The sequence below is a fragment of the Dunckerocampus dactyliophorus genome, chromosome 10 (genome assembly GCF_027744805.1).
Source record: "Dunckerocampus dactyliophorus isolate RoL2022-P2 chromosome 10, RoL_Ddac_1.1, whole genome shotgun sequence".
Taxonomy (NCBI): Eukaryota; Metazoa; Chordata; class Actinopteri; order Syngnathiformes; family Syngnathidae; genus Dunckerocampus; species Dunckerocampus dactyliophorus.
In genome coordinates this window covers 26,481,945-26,502,482 of record NC_072828.1, presented here as the reverse complement: position 1 = coordinate 26,502,482, position 20,538 = coordinate 26,481,945, and the positions used below count along the sequence as shown (strand labels likewise).

General features: G+C 41.0%; 2 protein-coding genes across 8 annotated transcripts in view; one reads left to right on the top strand and one right to left on the bottom strand.

Moving 5' to 3' along the window:
- Window positions 1-71: 71 nt before the first annotated feature.
- ddx59 (DEAD (Asp-Glu-Ala-Asp) box polypeptide 59) lies at window positions 72-8,542 on the bottom strand. Of its 4 annotated transcripts, none has more exons than XM_054789317.1 (8): window positions 7,462-8,542; window positions 5,489-6,332; window positions 5,099-5,269; window positions 4,901-4,990; window positions 4,554-4,805; window positions 3,410-3,562; window positions 1,407-1,535; window positions 72-1,320 (listed from the first exon to the last, which is right to left on the bottom strand). In XM_054789317.1, the coding sequence occupies exons 2-8, from the start codon at window positions 6,314-6,316 to the stop codon at window positions 1,060-1,062; spliced, it is 1,884 nt and encodes a 627-aa protein (XP_054645292.1). In that variant the 5' UTR covers window positions 6,317-6,332; window positions 7,462-8,542; the 3' UTR covers window positions 72-1,059. The 4 variants fall into 4 exon arrangements, with proteins under 4 accessions (XP_054645292.1, XP_054645289.1, XP_054645291.1 ...); XM_054789314.1 differs by having other exon boundaries at window positions 80-1,320; window positions 5,099-5,281; XM_054789316.1 differs by lacking the exon at window positions 7,462-8,542 and adding an exon at window positions 6,558-6,620 and having other exon boundaries at window positions 80-1,320; window positions 5,099-5,281.
- Window positions 7,852-20,538, top strand: part of camsap2a (calmodulin regulated spectrin-associated protein family, member 2a) — a 43,771-nt gene continuing 31,084 nt past the window's right edge. For 2 of the 4 annotated variants that reach the window (XM_054789311.1, XM_054789310.1), the window contains exons 1-2: window positions 7,852-8,604; window positions 11,944-12,203. In XM_054789311.1, the coding sequence (XP_054645286.1) occupies window positions 8,466-8,604; window positions 11,944-12,203 (399 nt within the window). In that variant the 5' untranslated portion in view covers window positions 7,852-8,465. The remainder of the gene's footprint in view (window positions 8,605-11,943; window positions 12,204-20,538) is intronic. The other 2 variants (XM_054789313.1, XM_054789312.1) reach the window with 1 other exon arrangement.

Here is a 20,538-nt window from a genome sequence, read left to right as displayed (position 1 = left end):
CAGAGTCGTCTTCGGTAAAACAGCGATACTCTTGTTTACTGTGTGTTGCTTTCATTGCTTCCGCCTTCAACCCGCCTCAATTTCAAATCCCAACAGAGAACGGCAGCTGATTGGCTGGCTTCATTTCGTCATTTTACTTTATGTCTAGAATCTGGCACTAGGCGGCAGCACCGTACTACCAACCTATACAGACATACTGTATGGGCGTGGTAAACTTTTGACAAAATGATGCAAGAGCTGATCAAATATATAAGGTAGACTTTAACAAACAACTACATACAAGTCAAATAATATGATTTTTTGAATATGTAGGAGTCTGAATAAAGTCAATATCTGAAACTTATTAACTGCATTGTAAGACCCAAATGCTTCTACATACATTTTGAAGGAAACCAAACACTTACCAGGAAAACTACAGCTTACTGCTCAAAAGTTTGGGATCACTTAAAAATGTCTTTGTTTTTCAAAGAAACTGAACAGTTTTATCAGTTTTACCAACATTACTCAATCAGATGATTCACGGTGGCCCAGTGGTTGGCATGGCGGCCTCAGAGTCAGGAGATTGAGGGCTGAACTCTCCGTCTGGCATCTCTGTGTGAAGTGTACATGTTCTCCCCATCTGTTTTCTTCGGGTACTCCGGCTTCTTCCCACATCCCAAAAACTTGCATGTTAGAGCTAACTGGAGGCTCAAAATTGTCCATGAATGTGCGTGCGAATGGTTGTTTGTCTATATGTGTCCTGTGATTAACGGGCAAACAGTCCAGGGTGTACACTACCTCTCACGTGGTCAGCTGGGATAAGCGGTATAGAAAGCCAGTATGGCTGCTAATCCAAGTTAATCAGCACTAAACCGTAAAAGAAGTAGCGACTTCATGGCAGAATTGACAGAAAATACCCAAATCTCAGGAAAAGAGCTCAAACTAGGACTCATCTGTCCAAAACACCTTCTTCCAGTCTTCTGAATTGTGATTCAGACACAGTACCGTATACAGTACATACATTTCAATGACATTTTACGCATCGGAAAGAAGCCATTATCATCAGCATCACTGTCCAAACTACTTCTTACGCCTGTCATGTTGCTTGATAATGTCGATGAGGTTATTCTTGGTCACCAGCGTGTCGCCAGGCCCCAGCTTCGCCTGTTGCTTTTCTCTCCTCTGCTGCTCGAAGAGGTGAGGTGAGTTGAGGAGCTGAGGAGGCAGGATGGTTCCTGTTGGTTTGACCCTGTTGACCACCCCCAGGAACAGACGTTTGTTGTTGTTGTTGAGAAAGGTGATGGCTGTTCCCCTGTGACCGAGACGACCTGCTCTTCCCACCTAGAACGAAACGAGTGCGTATAACAAGTCTTAGCGCTGCAATGATTAAAAACTGAATCCAAATCTTTTTGTCCAACCCCACTAACCTGGTGGACGTACTCATCCATGGTGTTTGGCATATCAAAATTAACCACCAGTCGAACGTTTGCCAAGTCCAGTCCTCTACCAAGCACACCTGTACTGATCACCACCTCAAAGACACCATCCAGAAGACCCTGAAGACACAAGACAATAAGAGTCAATGCAAAACGGACTTTATTTATAATAATGTGTGCCAAGAGCAGGTTTTTTTTTTACACTATGGTAAGCTGTGAATTTGTAAAACATAACACTACACTTCAGTGCCACGCTATCAGGGCCCGTCAATGAGAACATTCTAGTTTTTTTTTCCACACAAGTTTTAGAGAGCGTATTACAGTGTTTTAACATCATGCAAGTTGCATCTCTGCAAGATAAACAAAGATAGATGCAACTGTTAATTCACAGCCATCATTATCTAAGACTATCATACAGCGTTTTGAATGAAATAAAGATGAATGCAGATTTGCACACTTCACTTCATACATCCATGCAGGATTCCCAGTGGATCAAATCATTTTGAAAATGTTCCAAGTCATGTGTTTAGTTGTAATAATGATATATTAATGTAATAATGATATACTGCATGTTTTGAAGGCAGCTACATTGGAACATAAAATGTAGTTTAGTCCCTTGTATTAAGTCTCGTAATGTGATGCATGTTTTCATTATTTCTTATTTTGTTTGTAGTCAACTTTTTTTCCCACTTTTTAATGTTTGCTTTGGCATTTTTTTCTGTTATTCAGCTGTTTGCAAATACTCGGTGGCTGCAGATGGAACTTTTCAATAGCTAGTAAATATGACTAATTGATACTGGTAAGATGTTATTTATTTTTTTTTATAAACACAACATGTTTTAGTTGAAAAACACCTCACATTAGCCTATGCAGTATCACTTTCAGTCCAATGCACCAAGTGTTCTTATTTTGAAATGTTCAACTATAGTATCAAATTCGAGGCTAATGAGCAAAATACACTAAATGTATATATTTTCATTCGACAGGCAGAGGGGAAGCGTAAGTTGTGGAGGGGTTACGTTAGATGCAACATGTGCAGTGTGCAAGTTAGCCAGGTCTCAAACAAACAACACTGTGGCAACACCTAAGAGTAAATCACAAAGAGGCATGTCCTCATGTTGACATTGTTACTAATTATTTACTTATTTTCGTCTGCTTCTTTGTGTTGAATCGTATTTTGGGAATTATAAGAATTTCTGTTAATGTACGGTACATATCCTGTGTATATCAATGCTCTTACTTCAAATATCAGCCGACACATCGGTTATTGGTTTTTTTCAGCCCCCAATATTGGTATCGGCATTGACCCCAAAAATCTCACATCGGTCGGGCTCTAAATCTATCATCCCCCTCATGTGTTTACCATCAACATATTTGCTTGCGAAACGAAAAAGAAAAACCTTTGTCAGGAACACTACACCATCTCTGACCCGGCCCTAGCTAGACGAGCACGCTCCATTAACAGTATACACTCACCACTTCACGGAGGACAGCGTTGTAAAAAAGCAGGCTTCACTACATGCCTTAAAATAGCCTGGCGCTCAGTCATCTACAGAAATGACCGCTGTAGATTTTATCATTTCGTTTTTCTTCAGTGAATAGGCTAACCTAGCATAAAAGCCTGTTCAGATGTGACCATAACCATACAAGTATTGCTAAGGTTTGTGCGGTTTAACTTTTTATTATTATTATTATTATTATTATTATTATTATTATTATTGTATCAGCTATACGGTATAGAATGTATTACATTGGACTTACAGTGTATATGTAAAATATGTAAAAAAAGTGGATAAAGTGCACAATAGTGCTTCTTGGAGCCACACACTCTGTCAGAGACAGACGTGGACAAACACCGCTCATTACTATTTCTAGAACATATTAATTGGACAAATAAACTTCTCAGCAAAGTTTGAAAGTAAAGAGAGCAGATGTAGAAAAATGACCAAGGATAACCGTGTCCAATTCAGTATTCTGGTCGACACTAGCCTCACCTTGAGGATGCCATTGCGTTCCAGTTGGCTCTTGTCAGAGTGGATTGCCACTGTATTGAGGCCCGTCACCTTGGCGACAGCTTCACACAGCAGATCAGCACCGAGTTTACAGTCGACAAACACCACCACCGGGGGATGGTATAACTTGTTGTCCTGTAAAGCCAAAGAAATGTGTTTAATATATTCCTACAAGTTAAATTCGAGTTAAAACCACAAATACCGCATACCATTTATTTCTGAAAGCCTGTTCACTCAACACTCAGAAATATGAAGCACGCTTAAAAGCCTTGACAGCGCACGGCGCAAAGGAGACAGATATGGAGTTGTTCATCATTCTATGGGCAAATGAACCGCCCTCACGCCTAATAAAGATGATTAAAGGATATCCTGGCTGGAATCGGTCTATATTGTCCCAACCCTACAAGACCCAGACCCAGACTGAGTCACCAACGCGTGAATGCTTTGTTTGGGCACTCGATTCCGCGGGCAAATGGACTAGTTTGTCGGCCGTATTATTCGACCATACGATAACCAAGACAGTGTTTGAAAACCGAGACATATTTTTGGCAATAATTTTCGTCAAAAACTGACTCCTATGAAAACCGCTCAGCTCAGCGCACGCAATGTTGATTCTGTATACGCTAGTCACCCAACAGCTAAATGTGAAAATGTAATACCATGAGTCATACCTTAATCTGGATCTACACCAAAAATTGTATGCATTCTTCCTTTTGTCGACATTTTATCTAACAAAACAACACCGCCTCACGGCACATTTGCACAGATGTGGAACCCAAACTAAAAGGTCTAATGTATTCAAATGACAACTGTAGTAGACTGTTCTTATACTATGTACAGCAAAAGGCCCAAGCATTACTGGGATTCCGGGATTGCAGCCATGACGGTGGGCCCACCCATTTCCTGCACGGAGAGGCCAGAGCTGCAAAACTGGGTTTCTTAATGAGTGACTAGGTGAAGGCCAGCCCACCTCTACGGAGAGTTAAGAAAATACCTCTTTTCCCCATGCATCTACTTACTTATTTACACCCAATTGCTTCATATTTTCAATTGATTAGACTTGTATGTTTGCTAAAAACAAAACAAAAAAAGGGTCATTTCTACTACACTTGAGTGTCGAACCTACGTGGAGAATCTCGAACAGCTTCTTCTTTTTGGAGGGCTCCTCCACCCACAGCAGGATCTGTCTGACGTTGGCACAGGGCTGGTTCTTCTCTCCTACAGCAATACGGACTGGGTCGCGCACCAACCGGGATGCCAGCTCCTCTGTCCCTGTTGGGATGGTGGCCGACGCCAGTAGGGTCTGGTGGTGTTCTGGGACATGGTCTAAAACTTCTAGTACTTGCTGCTGGAAGCCCATCTTTAGCATAGTGTCAACCTGCAGAATATATGTCAACACACACATAAATTAAAGGTCAGAAATCTGCCAATTATTGTGTTGATTTATTTACAGTAGCTTAATGATGGCCGTACCTCATCAACCACAACAATCTTCACTTTATCCAACTGCACAGCCTTCTGCTTGGAAATCTCAAGGAGTCGCCCTGGTGTTGCTATGACAACCTACAAGTGATCCATACATAAATACGCATTTACAAAATAGCCATATTACCTCATCATTTTGCGAGGCCACCTTTTCATTGAGAAAAAAGCATTACTGTAAAAAGTTACTTTGATGCTGCTCTTGAGGCGGTGAAGTTGTGGCGGAAGGGGCATGCCGCCCACCAGCAGGGCGGTTCTCATGTTAGGGAGGCCAATCACCACTTCCTTGGCCTGTCTCTCTATCTGAATGGCCAGCTCCCTGGTGGGGGTCAGGATGAGAGCCACAGGGCTGCGCGCACTCTGTGTTTGTTCCTCAAAGAGAACATGCAGCGGAATAATTAATTAGCATACATGCACACAGGTTTTTAACAGGCACATACGCATCACGCCTGGGTGGTTTTGCTAAAAATATGAGTGATTGAAAATGTAATTTAACCTAAGCAATGTTTAGCTTGTGTTTTCAGGTGTCATTTCATTTCAAAATATTGTATAAATATAATTTGACAAATATGATTGTACCTTCAGTGCCCTTAGTATAACTGGCAGCAGGAAGGCTATTGTTTTCCCTGAGCCTGTGTCAGCACTGGCGATCACATCCCTGCCACTCAGACCAACAGGCAGCATCTGCATCTGTACTGGTGTGGGCGCCTCGTAGCTGGCCTTCTTCAAGTTGCTATTAAGAGTAAGCGGAAAGCCACAGTGTTCAAACTCTACAATGGGCCTCCTTACATCCCTTCCTTGGGTTTCAATGCCCAGTTCCTTTTTAATCCTCTGCACCTGCTCATCAGTTAGACTTGATATGAATGGATCCTCCTTGTAGGAATAGTTCAATTCAAATGTATTTACAGAAGCTGAAGCAGGTTGGGCCTGAAGAGTCCGTTTGTCTCCATTCGTGTCCTTTTGGTTAAAGACTTCCGCCCCGGTTCCCAAGCCCATTTGGGCCAAGTGACGGGCTTTGCATTCCAGACTGCAAACATCATTGTCAGTGCTGTCACAGATATACTCGCCATAGCGACCACACATCACACAGACAGGTTCTCCTGGCTGTGGCCATCTCTGATTCTTCTTGAAAGATTTGACTGGTTCCTCCTCTTCTTCATCACCACTTGAGGAAGAATCTTCCACTTCTTCCTCCTGTAACGGGTTTTCATCGAAAGCAATGGGGTCTGTACTTGCTTTTACTGTGCCGTCTTCAACGATAGTGTCTCTGGACTCCTGATCAGCATGTGTCTTAGAAGCTCCTTCACCATTCTCCTGATCTTCGTCCACCTGACCTTTCCTCTTCTTCAAAGTTAGGTTTGAGTCTGCTGCTGGGCGCTTCACTTTAAGGGCTCTTGGCATAAACATTTTACGGGCTAGTAATCTGGGAAGACAGAGACACACAATAAAGCATCATTTTTATGCTCGCTTTACTGTATATTACGTTACTATATACATTAGTGCAATTGTTTTTTCAAAGTTTTGTAATATGAGACGATAGTTGTCTTCAATGTCGATAATCACAGAAGCGTAAGTTATAAATGCAAAAACTACGCAGCAGTTACTATTTCAAAATTATGTATACAAATCATACTAACCTGCAACGTACACAAGATATCCGAATGTTTAATCCGAGAAATTCGAAAGAAACCGCTACGAATCTGCCTGCTTTTCAAAACAAACACGGTCGCAAAATGATGACGTAGTCAATAGTCCAGTAGTATTCTGGGAATTGTAGTCCGTGGCAGTATATAGCGCTCGGCATTGTACAGTAGCTTGCAAATGTCACTGCAGCTTCACAGTGCATGTACGAAAATACGACATTGTGCATTTTATATGCTCCTTTGGACTGAAACACTCACTCATAGATGGATTTCGGGGGCTTTTTTTAGAATTAAAATATAGTCTTGTGTTATTACATTTATATTTTAGTGAATTGTCCTCACTCACATATGAACTGCTTAGTTATGCGCGAAAACAAGTTTGTGATTAAACACTGGACATACTATCAAATACGTTTACCCTGAAATATGGTGGCCGAAGCAAACAAATAGCGACATACAAAAGCTCCAAACACAGAACTAATCCAAAACAAAACACACAAACACTATACAACAAATGCAACAGGGCAATACTGCAAACGAAAACGGTTGCGATCACTTTAACACTGCAAGATCAAAAACAAGAAAAATGTTAAAATGCTAAAATAAGACGCTAAAATGTTGTGCAGTTGTTTTCGGGGTATGTGTGTGTTTTTTTGACATTTTCAGCCTTTTTCTTTTGCATTTGTTTTTGATCTTGCAGCATTTATGTGGTTGCAGCATTTTTATTTTGCAGCATTTTCTCGTTGCATTTGTTTTATGGTGTTTTTGTTTTTGGATCATAACTGCGTTTGGAGCGAGGCTGGTAATCGTACACATTATTTCTGTTGGTGACCCAAAAAAAAAAGGTTTCCCGTGATGCAGGGTATAGAAAAGGAATGTGTATTTTTTTGTTGCAAAGAGACGACTTACATAAACAAGCTTTCTCACTGGGGCTAAAACTTAGGAGACCTCGGGGAAGACCCAGGACATGTTGGAGAGACTATGTCTCTCAACTGGAATGCCTCGGGGTCCACCGGGAGGAACTGGGTAAAGCAGCCGGGGAGAGGGAAGTATGGTCTTCTCGTCTGGGGCTGCTGCCCCCGTGGAAGAAGGTGGATGGATGCATGCATGGATGGTGTTTTCAGTCATTCTATGTCTCTGCTACATTTCGCGTGTGCACGTGCATGACTACGTGCATAAAAGTGTGCTGTGCATGCCTGGCCCGAGTGGGTGCGGCCACAATTGCCAAAATGTAGGCGTGAAGTGGGCCCAAACATGGAAATATTTTCCCAGAGACCCATCGTGTCATAAATCATGAAGAAGCTCATAATGCCATGCCACTGGAGTACCAATTCACGCCTGTGCAACCAGCTAGATCCACGCTGTAGCTCGGTAATCGGTTTGTTCTTGCACACAGGGAGAAACCGCTAATTTTTCAGACTGTTCCTGAAGGCGTCTTTGGCGCATGCGGAGTAAGCACAAAACGGTGCAGAGCGTGGTTGGAGTCTTGGAGAGTGGTTCCTCGCTGCAGAGAAACCGCAACAAGGCACCAGGACTATGAAAAAGGAGTAAAACGCGACTTACAACAGTTTTCCTCACAAGAACCCAAAAGGAAACACCCTCAAATTCCACAAATCCCAAAGAATGGGAATGTCCACGTTGAAGAGCACTTTCCCCTGTGAAATCCAAGGAAAGCGGCTCTGCTGCTTTGTGCGAAGGAGCCCGTCTCATTTGATGAATGGATGAAAAACACCGCGACTCATTGTGTCAACGACAGATTCTGGAGAATTCCAACCGACCCGCCTTTCAGTTGAGGAGCCAGACTGCATACATTCTTCATTTGACAGCCGCTCGTTTTCCACCAAAATTCCACTCACGGGATGCTTTGGCGCTGCTCTGCTGGGAAGGGCTGAAGAAAACGACAGCGTGGAAATATGGGTGAAGTTCAAGACGTGAAGAATATGAAGAAGGTCTTCGTGGCACCGGCTATTAAGTCCTTTGAGCACTATGACTTCTCCCGGGCTAAAATCTGTTGCAGTCTCTCATGGCTGCTGTCCAAAGCGTATGGGGCAGGTAGGTACAACAGCTACCTGCATCATTGTGTTCTTTTATTTCATCGTGTTTCAGTTTTACAAATGTGACAATGTATTCAAATATTAACAAAACACAAAGAATATAAGGCATACCTAAACGATACTACCATACTGGTCATTGATTACCTGAGGTAGCATCACAAATGAAACACCTTTGTGGGTTTGAGGGGGTTTTCATCTAGCCTCATTTCGTATGTCTCTTGTGGGCCATTCCAGATCAATAGAATGGTGAACACAGTTTTATGAGATGAGATAAAGGCAATTCCCTGAGTTGTTTACAGTGATCAATATGTTGTCTTATTGGAAATTCACTGTCATGGTGTCAAAGAGTAACCTTGAAAACACAACACGCATGTCACATTTGGAGTGAAGGCCAACATCATCATACGGGGTACATCAGCTAGTAAATGATATTCACGTTCACGACATTTTTCATTTGTTTTGCTGTCAGATGTACAGATGCTCAGCTTTGTAATCCTGATTGGCTAAAAATGTTCAGTAAGAGGGATTCATCTCATTTAATTCATTGTTCCATTAGCTTTTGTGGTTGTGTTTTAACAGAAGCATGGATGTTCTTCTTTGTTTCCACGCCTTGACATTGCATAAACAAGCGAGACAAAAAAAAAATCACACATTGCAACTTGCTCCAAATGACATGTTTTTTAATAAAAAAAAATGTAAGAACACCGCCGGCTGCAACAATTTACTGCCAGGCTGTCATGACAGGCAATACATTCATGATGGCTAAGGTTAGCAGCTAAACTTTGTCAAATCGCTGCTACTAGCTGACAATTATCATAGCGAATGTCTGTGTGTGTGTGTGTGTTACGTAGCTTACATGCTCGGGGCAGGAAAAGGGTGGGTTAGCGCCCTCTAGGCAGCCGCCTAGCAATTGCAAACAGTCCCTTTTAACATGCGATCTCATTTGTAAATATCCACAATTTTTAAACAGTTTACTGAAAGAGCTGTATCACAAACTAATGCCATTTTATGCAAGGCTTCACCCTGCATAGTAGTTAGAAGGACAATAGACACTTCCTCTTCATTCTCCCCGTACTCAAGCGAGGGTGTTGCCCAGCCAGGGTGAATTGGCTCCACTGCCCTGGCCAGCGAGGCTCTCTGGAAATCACATGGACTTTTCTTTTGACTTGTCTTTATTATGTACATTAAGGTATTGTGGTGTAAATGAGCATGCCTTTTTTCCTTTTGGCTTGATGGTTTATTTTGTCTTTCTTTTCATCTATTCAGCTTTCAATTCATTCTAGTTCATTTCCCACAGTCAGTTGAGATAAGCGCATCTGCTATCCTAACTGGGACAAGCAGTATAGGAAATGAATGGATGTGAACTGCCACGGACTCTTGGCTTGAATTCCGGGCCTTTAGAGCAGCCTGCAATATATTACGAACCAGGGAAAATGTGTTTTAATTGAAGAATGATCACTATTATTATGAATAAATATTTAATAAAAGTGTTGGTATTTTTGCAATGAACGTGATGAAAAAAATGGCTCAAAAATAACAAATCCTCATTGTTATTATCCCCACTAATACTGCATATATATTCCAGTGTCCCGTTATACTTTAGAATCCTAGGCTCTGAGATCACTAATACATTCTTCTTTATTAGAAGAATGTGCTGTCTTCCATTGGCGGTGTGTTGTAAAAGCCCTGCAAACATGAAATCCCTTGCAGATCCTCAGTGAATATTCAATCAGCAGAGAATGAAATGAGCTGATTCCAAAAATATAGCCCTCCAGAGAGGGTGAGCAAGAGAGCAGGCTCACATCCAGATCTCAGCCTACACTCTTCTATGCTGGATGCTTCACATGCGTCTCCCTCATTTACATCCATGCAGGGGTGCATCTTGCAGTCCACAGGGCACGCCACCTCTTACCAAAATCAGGTGGAATAGACTCAGAATCTCCGGTAACCCTGAACAGAATGCGCAGTGGAAAGTGACTGCATGAATGAAACTGTGATTCACAGATATGAAATGCTAGAAAATACTGAAAGGAGTCAGGAGGTTCTAGGGACACTTCACATCACTCTGACATGATGCCATGGCGCTTGCATAGGCTCAACCTTTGACTTCCTTCTGGATGATGTATGGCACAAGAGGAACTATGCATTTATTTACTAGGTTGGATCAATGAGATAATCACAAGATGGAGCAAACTGCACTAAGATGGAGGCTGTTGATGCCTCTGCCTTTCTGCTTTGACATAGCGTCTATCTGTAGATGACCTCATTGATACTGGTCATGGGGAGGTGATTTATTGACTGACATTCTGAGTGAGTCAGTTGTGTTGGGGAGTGGAAAGCATTTGGTGCTGCTCATTACCACACGTGCCACACAAAATCAAAATTGACATTAATTTCTCTAGCATTGGCATAGCTATGGACTAACCATCAGGAGTGTGTTCTGATGTCTTTCAGTATTTTTAAAGCTTATGCAGACTTACAAGCAAAATTGTTAGTGTCTTTGATTCATCTTTCATGCACAATAGGAAGACAAGTGAATGAATCAATCAATCCAAGGTTGGTTTTAACCACTTAGAATCTTAATTATTAGTCTCACCAAGACCTTTTGGACAATTGTATTCTTCCAGCTTTGTGGTAACAGTTTGGGGAAGGCTCTTTTCCGTCTCATTGTTCACCAGTGCACAAAGCAGGGTCCATATTGAGAGGATTGACCTGTACAATTATGACAGATTCCCAATTTTCTACCATTATCACTTCCTGTAGTTGTAATGCCCTATTTTGCTACTCAAATGAAGTGTATGATGAACAGGCAGTTTCTTAGAATGTACATGTCCATGAACATGTGCACAACGACACACACACACGCATGCAAACAGAGCCTGTCGCTTTGATGAGGCGGGGTGTTCCCAGGGAGCTGAATGCTGCAGAGATACAGACTAGATTCATCGATTGGGCTCTGCTCCTCCTGTGGTTGCTATAGTAACTTCCAGGTTTATCCACTCATCACCATGCCAGGATACTGCCAAAGCATGGCAGGGAACAATAAAAAACAATAATCTGTACACCGATGGGACAATGTCCAATAATGCTAAGCATTGTTGCAATGCACCTGCTGTTACCAAGCTCATATTTTTTTTTGTAGAGATGTATGGGAACAATGGCGTCCTGGGAAAGTCATATTGTGTTTATTACCTCAGGAAAAATGTTTGTTTGTTAAACCAGTGAAGCTGAATACTGATTTAGGCAATGGGAAAGTGAACACAAAGATGTTAGACAAAGAAAGAAGTAGTCTCATCCTTGGTGGCATTATTAATCTCTCCCCCAATTCATTAAACAGACAGCATCCCAGCAGACATGAAAGAGCCCTTCTATACGGACCAGTATGAGCAGGAGCACCTCAAACCCCCTGTGGCCAGTCTTCTGCTGTCCGCGGACCTCTACTGCCGGGCCGCCACCTTGATCCTGAGGAGTGGTAATGGTGAACCTCTACAGGGCCACAACGCTGTCATTCAGGCTCTGGCCCAGCGAGGACTCTATGTCACCGACCATGATCGACTTGTCACCGAGAGGGACCTTCAAAAGCGACCTCTGCAAATGGTAAGAGAGTTTTTCATAATTTTGCAGGTTTTTGTACTGTTATAACTGGTGTTGCTGCCTACACACCAGCCTGTAATGACAAGTCCACCTACCTGCAGACCAGTGGTCATGTGACCTATCCATCCAACCTCCTTACCAACCACTGGCACTACCTACCCACCTGCCTACCTAACAAACAGCCTACTAGTATATGACATGATCTGCAATTGGTGGTTCACTCCTCATAAAGATGACTTTGCAGCCTGTCAGTTAAGCAGGAAAAAAAGCATCTTCGTTAGTTTGCAGCTACAGTAAGTCTCCACAGGCGGCTGCACTGCCTCAGTGAAGCACGAGTGACTGTGTGCTAGAAACGATTAGCACACAGTATGCCTGCAGTCTGTTTGCAGAGTCTTGCGGCTTTGAATTTCACTTCCATGCTAATTAAAAAGTTATTTAAGTTCTGCTGCAATTTGAACAGTGAAGACAGCGTACCTAATGTCGCGGCTATATTCTGAATTAATTGAAAATGAAGCGAAATGACATTCAATGTAGAACAGGGTAGTGTTTTAAGTATGCGGTGTTTGACCATTATTATTGAACATAATTCATCATTTTTGTACCACCTTGATATATTTCCAAGTAGTGTTTTGAGGTCAGAGGTATGTAGTTGGCATGTTATAGTCACCTAACACAATGCATCTGTATATCATCATCAAACAGGAACTTTAAAATAAAAAAACGTTTATGTGATCTTATAGACTTCCACATTTTTTCCTCATAATGCCTTCTTCTGGCTGTGGAACTAGGAATCCATCCTTCATACATTTTTAATCACAGTTCTTCCCTAGGACATTTCTATTTATTTCTCACTGGACCTTCCTACCCCAACCTGTGATCATTCCATTGCCGATACTCACCTCCTTGTTCTTTGATCACGCGGAGGTTGCTCATGCGCTTTACTTTCCTACTGCCCACCGAACGCCACACTCAATGCAGCTACATTTATAGCATAGCATAGCACATCACAGCAATTAAACACGACTTACAAGTAGCACTATTATTAGCCTTGAACTGACTGTATTGTTTGCTATGAAGAGTCTTTGAGACGCAGCTCATTTGGATGGCTTGCTCCACGTGACCATAACAGCTCAGGTGGAGATGCATTTACAATGTATGCGCTTTCTCAGCATCTTGGCGCACTGACTGTCCTAACTCTACGAGCTCTGTGGTGGTGTCATCGGTGTGCATGATCAAACTGCCTTGACTATTCTTTAAATTAGCAGCATGGACAAAGAACATTTAGATGAAGCAGTTTTGAAGTGATGGGGTGCTGCTGCTGCTGTTTTTTCTTAGCTGAGCACAGCTCGTATGGTACTGCATGATTCCACCCACTCACCTTTCCTTTGCCACGTGAGAGAGACATGCAGAATCTGAGTTGCAGATTCCCATGAATGCAGCAGCCTCTTTCACCAGATGAAAATATAACCCTTGATAGAACACTGATTGAGATACAGTGGAACCTTTTTAGCGTCATTAATCTGTTCCAGAAGGTCCGACTCTAACCAAAACGTACTCTAACTGAATCAATTTTTCCCATAAGAAATAATGTAAATCCAATTAATCTGTTTCAGAAAGCCAACAATTTAAACAAATAAAATATAGTTTTACAATTCAAATTTTACATGCAGAAAACAAGTCAAAATGCATGTAAAATACATATAAATGATGAATGGAAGGGATAAATGAACACACTTTTACCTTGGTTGAAGACGTGATTGTTGCCAAAGACTCAATGTGGCAGCGAGATCCACACGCTCACCACCTTCCTGCTTTGTTATGAGTTATTCCTTGAATGAATGAACATTGAAGGTGCCAGCATTTTAATAAAGAAGGTGAGGAAAAACGAATGGGATGCTAACAAGATGCACGGTATACTGTATGCTAACCGGAAAATATATGCAGGCCGAGGCAAAGATTTTAGCGGGAATTTTTGACATTAACAGAAAAACATGCTAACCGAGGTTCCAATGTACTTGGAAGTTCAAAATTGTAACTCTGGACAATTAATACAGTTCATATGCAATGCAGTTCATAAGGGAATTAAATTTGGATAACCTTTTTAGTATGACACCCTATATTTTTCGGTTTTGGTTTTACTGGTGAGCGGCTATGAGAAACCTACTCCTACTACTACCTACTCCTACTACTCCCATTTTGAACACCCACAAGTTACCAAATATGGTTCCATGCTGAATATAAAGCTACAGAAGAAACATATTGAATATGGTGGACTGAATGACTAACAGATTTTCATTTAAATACAAGTCCGTCTGAATGTGTTGCCGTGGAAACGGTGAGTGGGAAGACAACTACGTTAATACAAAAAGGCCAAATGATGGCAGTGATGAATAATGGCTACTACATTTGTATGTGTGAGTGTTTAATGATTTAATTGCACATCCAAGTGCAAGATCTCTACTGAGAGGTTAATATAATATAAGCCGATTCATGCATTGGCATTGGTTTATATTAAATGCCTCACTTCCTCTCATTCAGTAGCTGGAATGGTTAATTGCCTCGCTCACAGGCATCCCAACAGATGTGGTTGGAAATCAACAAGCACTGAACACTCTCTCCTCACTCATCGCATCTGATTTGACACTCTGGATTTCTTTTTCCAACTAAAACATGTTTATTCAATGTTTTAATCTTGTTTCTTTTAGCATTTATTCTATGATTGATCATGAATGTTGCCAGCATAGTATCTGGAGGCGATGTACGCTACATTTACTATTAAGATGTTGTCTTGGTGATGGTTTCACATTTCACACACTTTATAGGCAATATGTGTGCACTGCCTGCGACTGTGTATCAGAGAAGCTTTTAAACGGACAAGTTTATTGTCAAACATACAGTTTGCTTGGGAATACTTCATTGTCATTGAAGCCATGAAGGGATAGACGCAATGCACTATACTTAAGATTTCCTTATATTGTCTTGAATCACATCAAATTTATTCCTGCACATGTTGCTGGACATACATATACAGTAGTGTGAAAGTGTATGCCCCCTTCCTGATTTCTTTTTTTTCTCACTGTCACACTTCAGTGTTTCAGATCATCAAACAAATTTAAATATTTGTCAATGACAACACAACTGAACACAAAATGCAGTTTTTAAATGGAACATGTTATTATTCAGGGAGAAAAAAATCCAAAGCTGCATGGCCCTGTGTGGAAAAAATGATTGCCCCCTAAATCTATCTGGTCGGGCCACCCCAGCCATTCAGAGGTGAAGTTGCTATTGTGTTTTGGGTCATCGTCCTGTTGCAGAAATTCAGCTTGAAGTCACGAACAGATTGCCAGACATTCTCCTTCAAGATTTTTTGATATTCATGGTTCCATTTATCACAGCTAGTCTTCCAGGTCATGAAGCAGCAAAAAAGCCTCTGACCATCAGACTACCACCACCATATTTTACTTTTGGTACAATTTTCTTTTTCTGAAATGCAGCGTTGCTTTTACGCTAGATGTAATGGGACACACACCTTCCAAAGAGTTAAACTTTTGTCTCGTCAGACCGCAGAGTATTTTCCCAAAGGTCTTGGGGATCATCAAGATGTTTTCTGGCAAAATTGAGAGGAGCCTTAATGTTCTTTTTGTTCAGCAGTGGTTTTGGTCTTGGAACTCTGCCATGCAGGCCATTTTTGCCCAGTGTCCTTCTTATGGTGGAGTCATGTACACTGACCTTAACTGAGGCAAGTGAGATCTGCAGTTCTTTGGATGTTGTTGTGGGGTCTTTTGTGACCTCTTGGATGAGTCTTCGCTGCACTCTTGGGGTCATTTTGGTTGGCCAGCCACTCCTGGGAAGGTTCACCACTGTTCCATGTTTTGGCCATTTTGCAGCTTAGAAGTCACTGGCCATGTTTTGGCGGATAATGGCTCTCACTGCGGTTGGCTGGAGTCCCAAAGCTTTACAAATGGCTTTATAACCTTTTCTACACTGATTGATCTCAATTAATCTGAGTTAAGTTATGTTTTAACGGGGAGGGAAATCACTTTTTCACACAGTGCCATGTAGCTTAGAATTTGTTTTCTCCTTTAATAATAAAAACCTTTCATTTAAAAACTGCAAACACAGGGGGGCAAACACTTTTTCACACCACTCCACATATATTGACTATGATTTATGATGTTTTTTTCTGCTGATGAATATTGATAAAACATGTCAATTCAGTTCACTTTGACATATCATGTATTTTATCTTAGATGACGGGGTGAACACTCCATCTGCTTCCATCACACTAGTGGGAAGGCACTCTGTTTCCATGGTTACACTCCAGCATGCAGGGTGTACTTCGTGTGTGTGTGTGTAGGTGGCTTACTCTTGCATATGTCATATGTTCATTGTGTGTATGATGGGGGCTGGAACCACAAGCTTCTAGGCAAAGAATTCTGACATGCAGGACTTCTACAAACAATAAATGCAGCCAAACCAGAATTTCTGAGATGTCGTATCCCTCAATATTTATCTCAACATTCAACTGATGTCCACTGCCCTTATTATTTTCCTCTGCAATTGTTCTTACGCCCAAGAGACGAGTGGAAGCAGCAGGGTAGAAGGGAAGGCGGGCCAAGTACGCTCTGTTCTCGTCAGCCTCAGTGAAGTCACAGCCAGCATGTTGTGCTCAGTGCCAGCGGCCACTCCAAGACGGCACAGTATGGATGTGTGGACGTTACATGATTTCTCTGCTGGCCACAGTTGGACTGCCATTGTTTCATAACAAGGACAAAAGAGCTGTTATTTTACATACAGCGGATCCCCACACATTCACGATTTTGTTTTGCCAAAAAAATGATTTTTTTCTCCAAAAATAAGCCGACATCTCATTCACTATGAATTGGTAATAATTCATAAATTTGTGATAATACAAGTAAAATGTTCAGCAAATGTGTACTACTGTTAAAAAGCCCACAATTCTTACATGTTTATGTCTTTATACCTCACTGATAATGTTTTTCGTCAAGCGTTAAGATTTTGCTCTTTTGTCGGCAGTCCTTGAATGCACCATTGTTATTTAACGTATATATAACTCTGATTCCATCTGTTCATCAATCATGTTACATAACTTACATAACATGATTTGTGCTGATTACTTATACGGTGTACTTTTTAAAAATGTGTGTGAGGCATATTGAAGAGAGAAGGGGAGAGTCCTGGAGCTCATTCTAATCCAATAATTACACTCTCATTGAAAATGTTGATCCCAGATTGGAGGAGAACGTCAAAGTCAAGCTGGCAAATGGTTTTTAGGACTACGAGGACCGAGTTCGTGTCAAAAATAGACATTTTTATGGGCGTCTCAATGACTCGCTGGTGGCTGGAATATAACCACCCACAAAAAGCGGGGATCTACTGGATCTGCACATGTATTAAGCATACCATCAAAATATCTAGCTATGGGCTGAAACTGCAGCTGTATCAAAGTGGAGCAGATTGTCTGCCCTTGTCAACCAGGAGCTTTGTTTTCTGAGGAAATACAGTAGCCCCAGGTGGGGTCTCCCAAGGCAGCTGGGTCTGAGATGAGGGACCAGACTAGCTGAAAAAAATCTATGGTTTGGCATTTTCTATCATATTTGGCCTCAGGTGGCTTAAGAACACACCTGTGTGTTTTGCAATGAATCCTCCTGATATCTTTAATGCCTCCAGTTGTCGCTGTTGTTATTGTTTGGGATGGGCATCCTCTATTGACTTTCAAAATTAACTATAAAATCATCTTTTGTTTGTTTATTTGTTTCTTTTTTTGCACCACATTGGACTCAAATCAACAATCAGTTTCACACAATTAACCAACTAATTGATTATTATTGCTCTTCAATTGCTGTCAGACATACTCAGAGCCATAGATTAATGTGAGGGGGTTGTTGCATCGCTCTAAGCGCATTTTATTGGACGAAAGTCACTGCATCGAACATAAGGTAGTCCTGTAATATTAATGTTATCATTCATACATGCAGCAGTAATCAAGTAATACTAGTGGAGGCCATACTGTGAATTGTCTCTCAAGGTTATCTTGCTGTCTTACCCTATTACTTGTTATGTTAACTGTTCACAGAGGCACTGTGGCTTAAACATAATGTAGCAAGCGTGAGTCAATGGAAAAACTCCGTGCCAGGAAACAATACTAGGTGGCAAACTGCTTCGAGGACGTCATTAAGTGGAGGTGTGAGTTTGTGATAAGCAGGACTACATTCATGTTCACATTGGTGCCACCAAACTAAGGCAGTTGTTTATTTGGAGCCCAGGTATGATTTCAGACACAGACTAGTAACAGTTATCCGCTCGACTATGTTTAGCTTGGAGGTTCCTATCTAAATTGCAGGGTTGGTTTTGCAGCACATTGAGGAGGAAGCTATACCGCTTAAAAGCTCCCATCCCGGGGCCAATTCCAGACCACACAGTTTGTGTATCCAAAGCTCAGAGTTGGGCAGACTGTTAAAGGAACTGTAGTACAGTATGTCCTCTTTAAACAGGGACACATGGGCACGTTTATATTTAGACCAAATAGTTAATCTCAGAGATTTTTGCTAATAAAACAGCACTGAATGAATTTGTAGGCTGCTAAAATTCTTATTCTCCTCACCTAGCTTAATTTTTAAGGTGAAAAAAGCTATTAGTGGGACTAGCACACTTATTGTGGAAGAGTTATTACATTTCAAGAGTTCAGTTTACACTAAGAAACCAATTAAATGTTCAAGAGGTTTTTGCATTTATTTTGCTGATTAGACTGCAAACCAATAGTTTAGCTTTTTAAATTTGATGTGATACTGAATTTGGGGGTTTTATTAGCTGTAAGCGATAAGTATCAAAATAATTACAAATAATAATCAATAAAATAAAATACATTTACATTTAGAAAAATAATAATTAAGAAATGAATAATTATGATGTGGTCAATAAATTTTGTTCGCTTTCTGTGTGAAAAGAAATGAAGGAGCTGGAAAAATATATGAATAATAAATATATTTTATAAATATATATACATATAAACTCATTGATATAACCATATCGATAAGTAAATACGACTTTAAAAAATGACACTATATAGCTTATGTTTGTGTTCATGAAAGGAAGAAATAGAAATGTTAAAAATGAAGGCACACAGCTCTTTTTTTTATTGGCCCTTGGTGGACTAGGACATATGTTTTATCCAGACTGTGCTCTGCAGGTAGCGCATAGTCAAGTGTTGGAACTTTTTATCTAAAATATTTATGCTATGCAGCTAAAAGTAGTTTTCACAAAACCGCAGGGGCTCAATGAAATATTCTCAGTTATTGTGCTACCCCAGTAAGTGCTACAGGTTATTGAAGTGTCAGAAAATACTATGAGTGTCACAAGATCTCACAATATTAAAGCAAGATTTCTTGTTCAGAGAAAGCACTGAAAAAAAACAAACTTAAATCATTTTGCCAGCATCCATATACTGTATTTCCATGTGCATGTGTGTCTGTTTTCCTCGTACCCCGCCTCCAAACAGGCAGCAACAGGATTCACTCTGTGCATTGGTTCAGCACCTAGACACTTCATAGAACAACGGCAAACAGAGTGAGCCCTCTTTGGCACAGCCTTCGTGTGGGAATATTAGTAATGAGCAAGGTGAGCCCATCAACACGAATGAGCCAGTATGCCAAATTTATTTGAAAGTGGTAGCAACATAAAAGACAACAAAACGATCATGCCCACGTCAGACATGTCCACCCAACCCAGTTTTCCCATCTGGGAAAAAATGCTATTCTTTAACACAGTTAAAAAGCCAGCATTTCAAGAAATTCTGCAAATGTTGGATGGTACGAGTTGGCTGTGACAAAACACGTCACAAACGGCAATTCCATACCTGTACAGCGTGAAAGATGACATATTAAAGGAAATATTGCATTATTATTATGATTATTATGATTGATATGTTATCTTAACATTATTGGTTCATTTGCTCTCAAAAAATGTTGGACAACAATATTGTTTAGCATCAATTTGTGGGACATTTTCATAATGCACCTGCATTGTTTTGTGGCGTGGTTAAATAAAAAAGTTTGTTTGTCCAGTCATATTTTTCTTTGTACTACTTTGTTCTTCTTTGTACATTGTACTAATCTCGTCTTGTCTCGTTCTCGCGGACCCCGTCTCATGCATCGTCTTGTCTCACTAAAACATGTACTTATTGTGACCCTCATTAGCAATGAGAGTTGGGGGCAGCTGAGTGCTTTTCCGTGTCCGGCTGAGTGAGTGTGAGGTTACCGGAAGCTCGGCAGATCCTAATTTTAAACCTCTCATCCAGGCATGGTGCCTGCTGGCCGGA

What these genes read in the sequence shown, in the direction of transcription:
- ddx59 (XM_054789314.1), bottom strand. Translation starts at nt 6,316, where the DNA reads ATGTTTATGCCAAGAGCCCTTAAAGTGAAGCGCCCAGCAGCAGACTCA. An exon ending in TTATACTAAGGGCACTGAAG is followed by an intron (nt 5,282 to 5,488) that starts GTACAATCATAT and finishes GTTCTCTTTGAG; the next exon opens with GAACAAACACAGAGTGCGCG. An exon ending in AGATTGTTGTGGTTGATGAG is followed by an intron (nt 4,806 to 4,900) that starts GTACGGCCATCA and finishes TATATTCTGCAG; the next exon opens with GTTGACACTATGCTAAAGAT.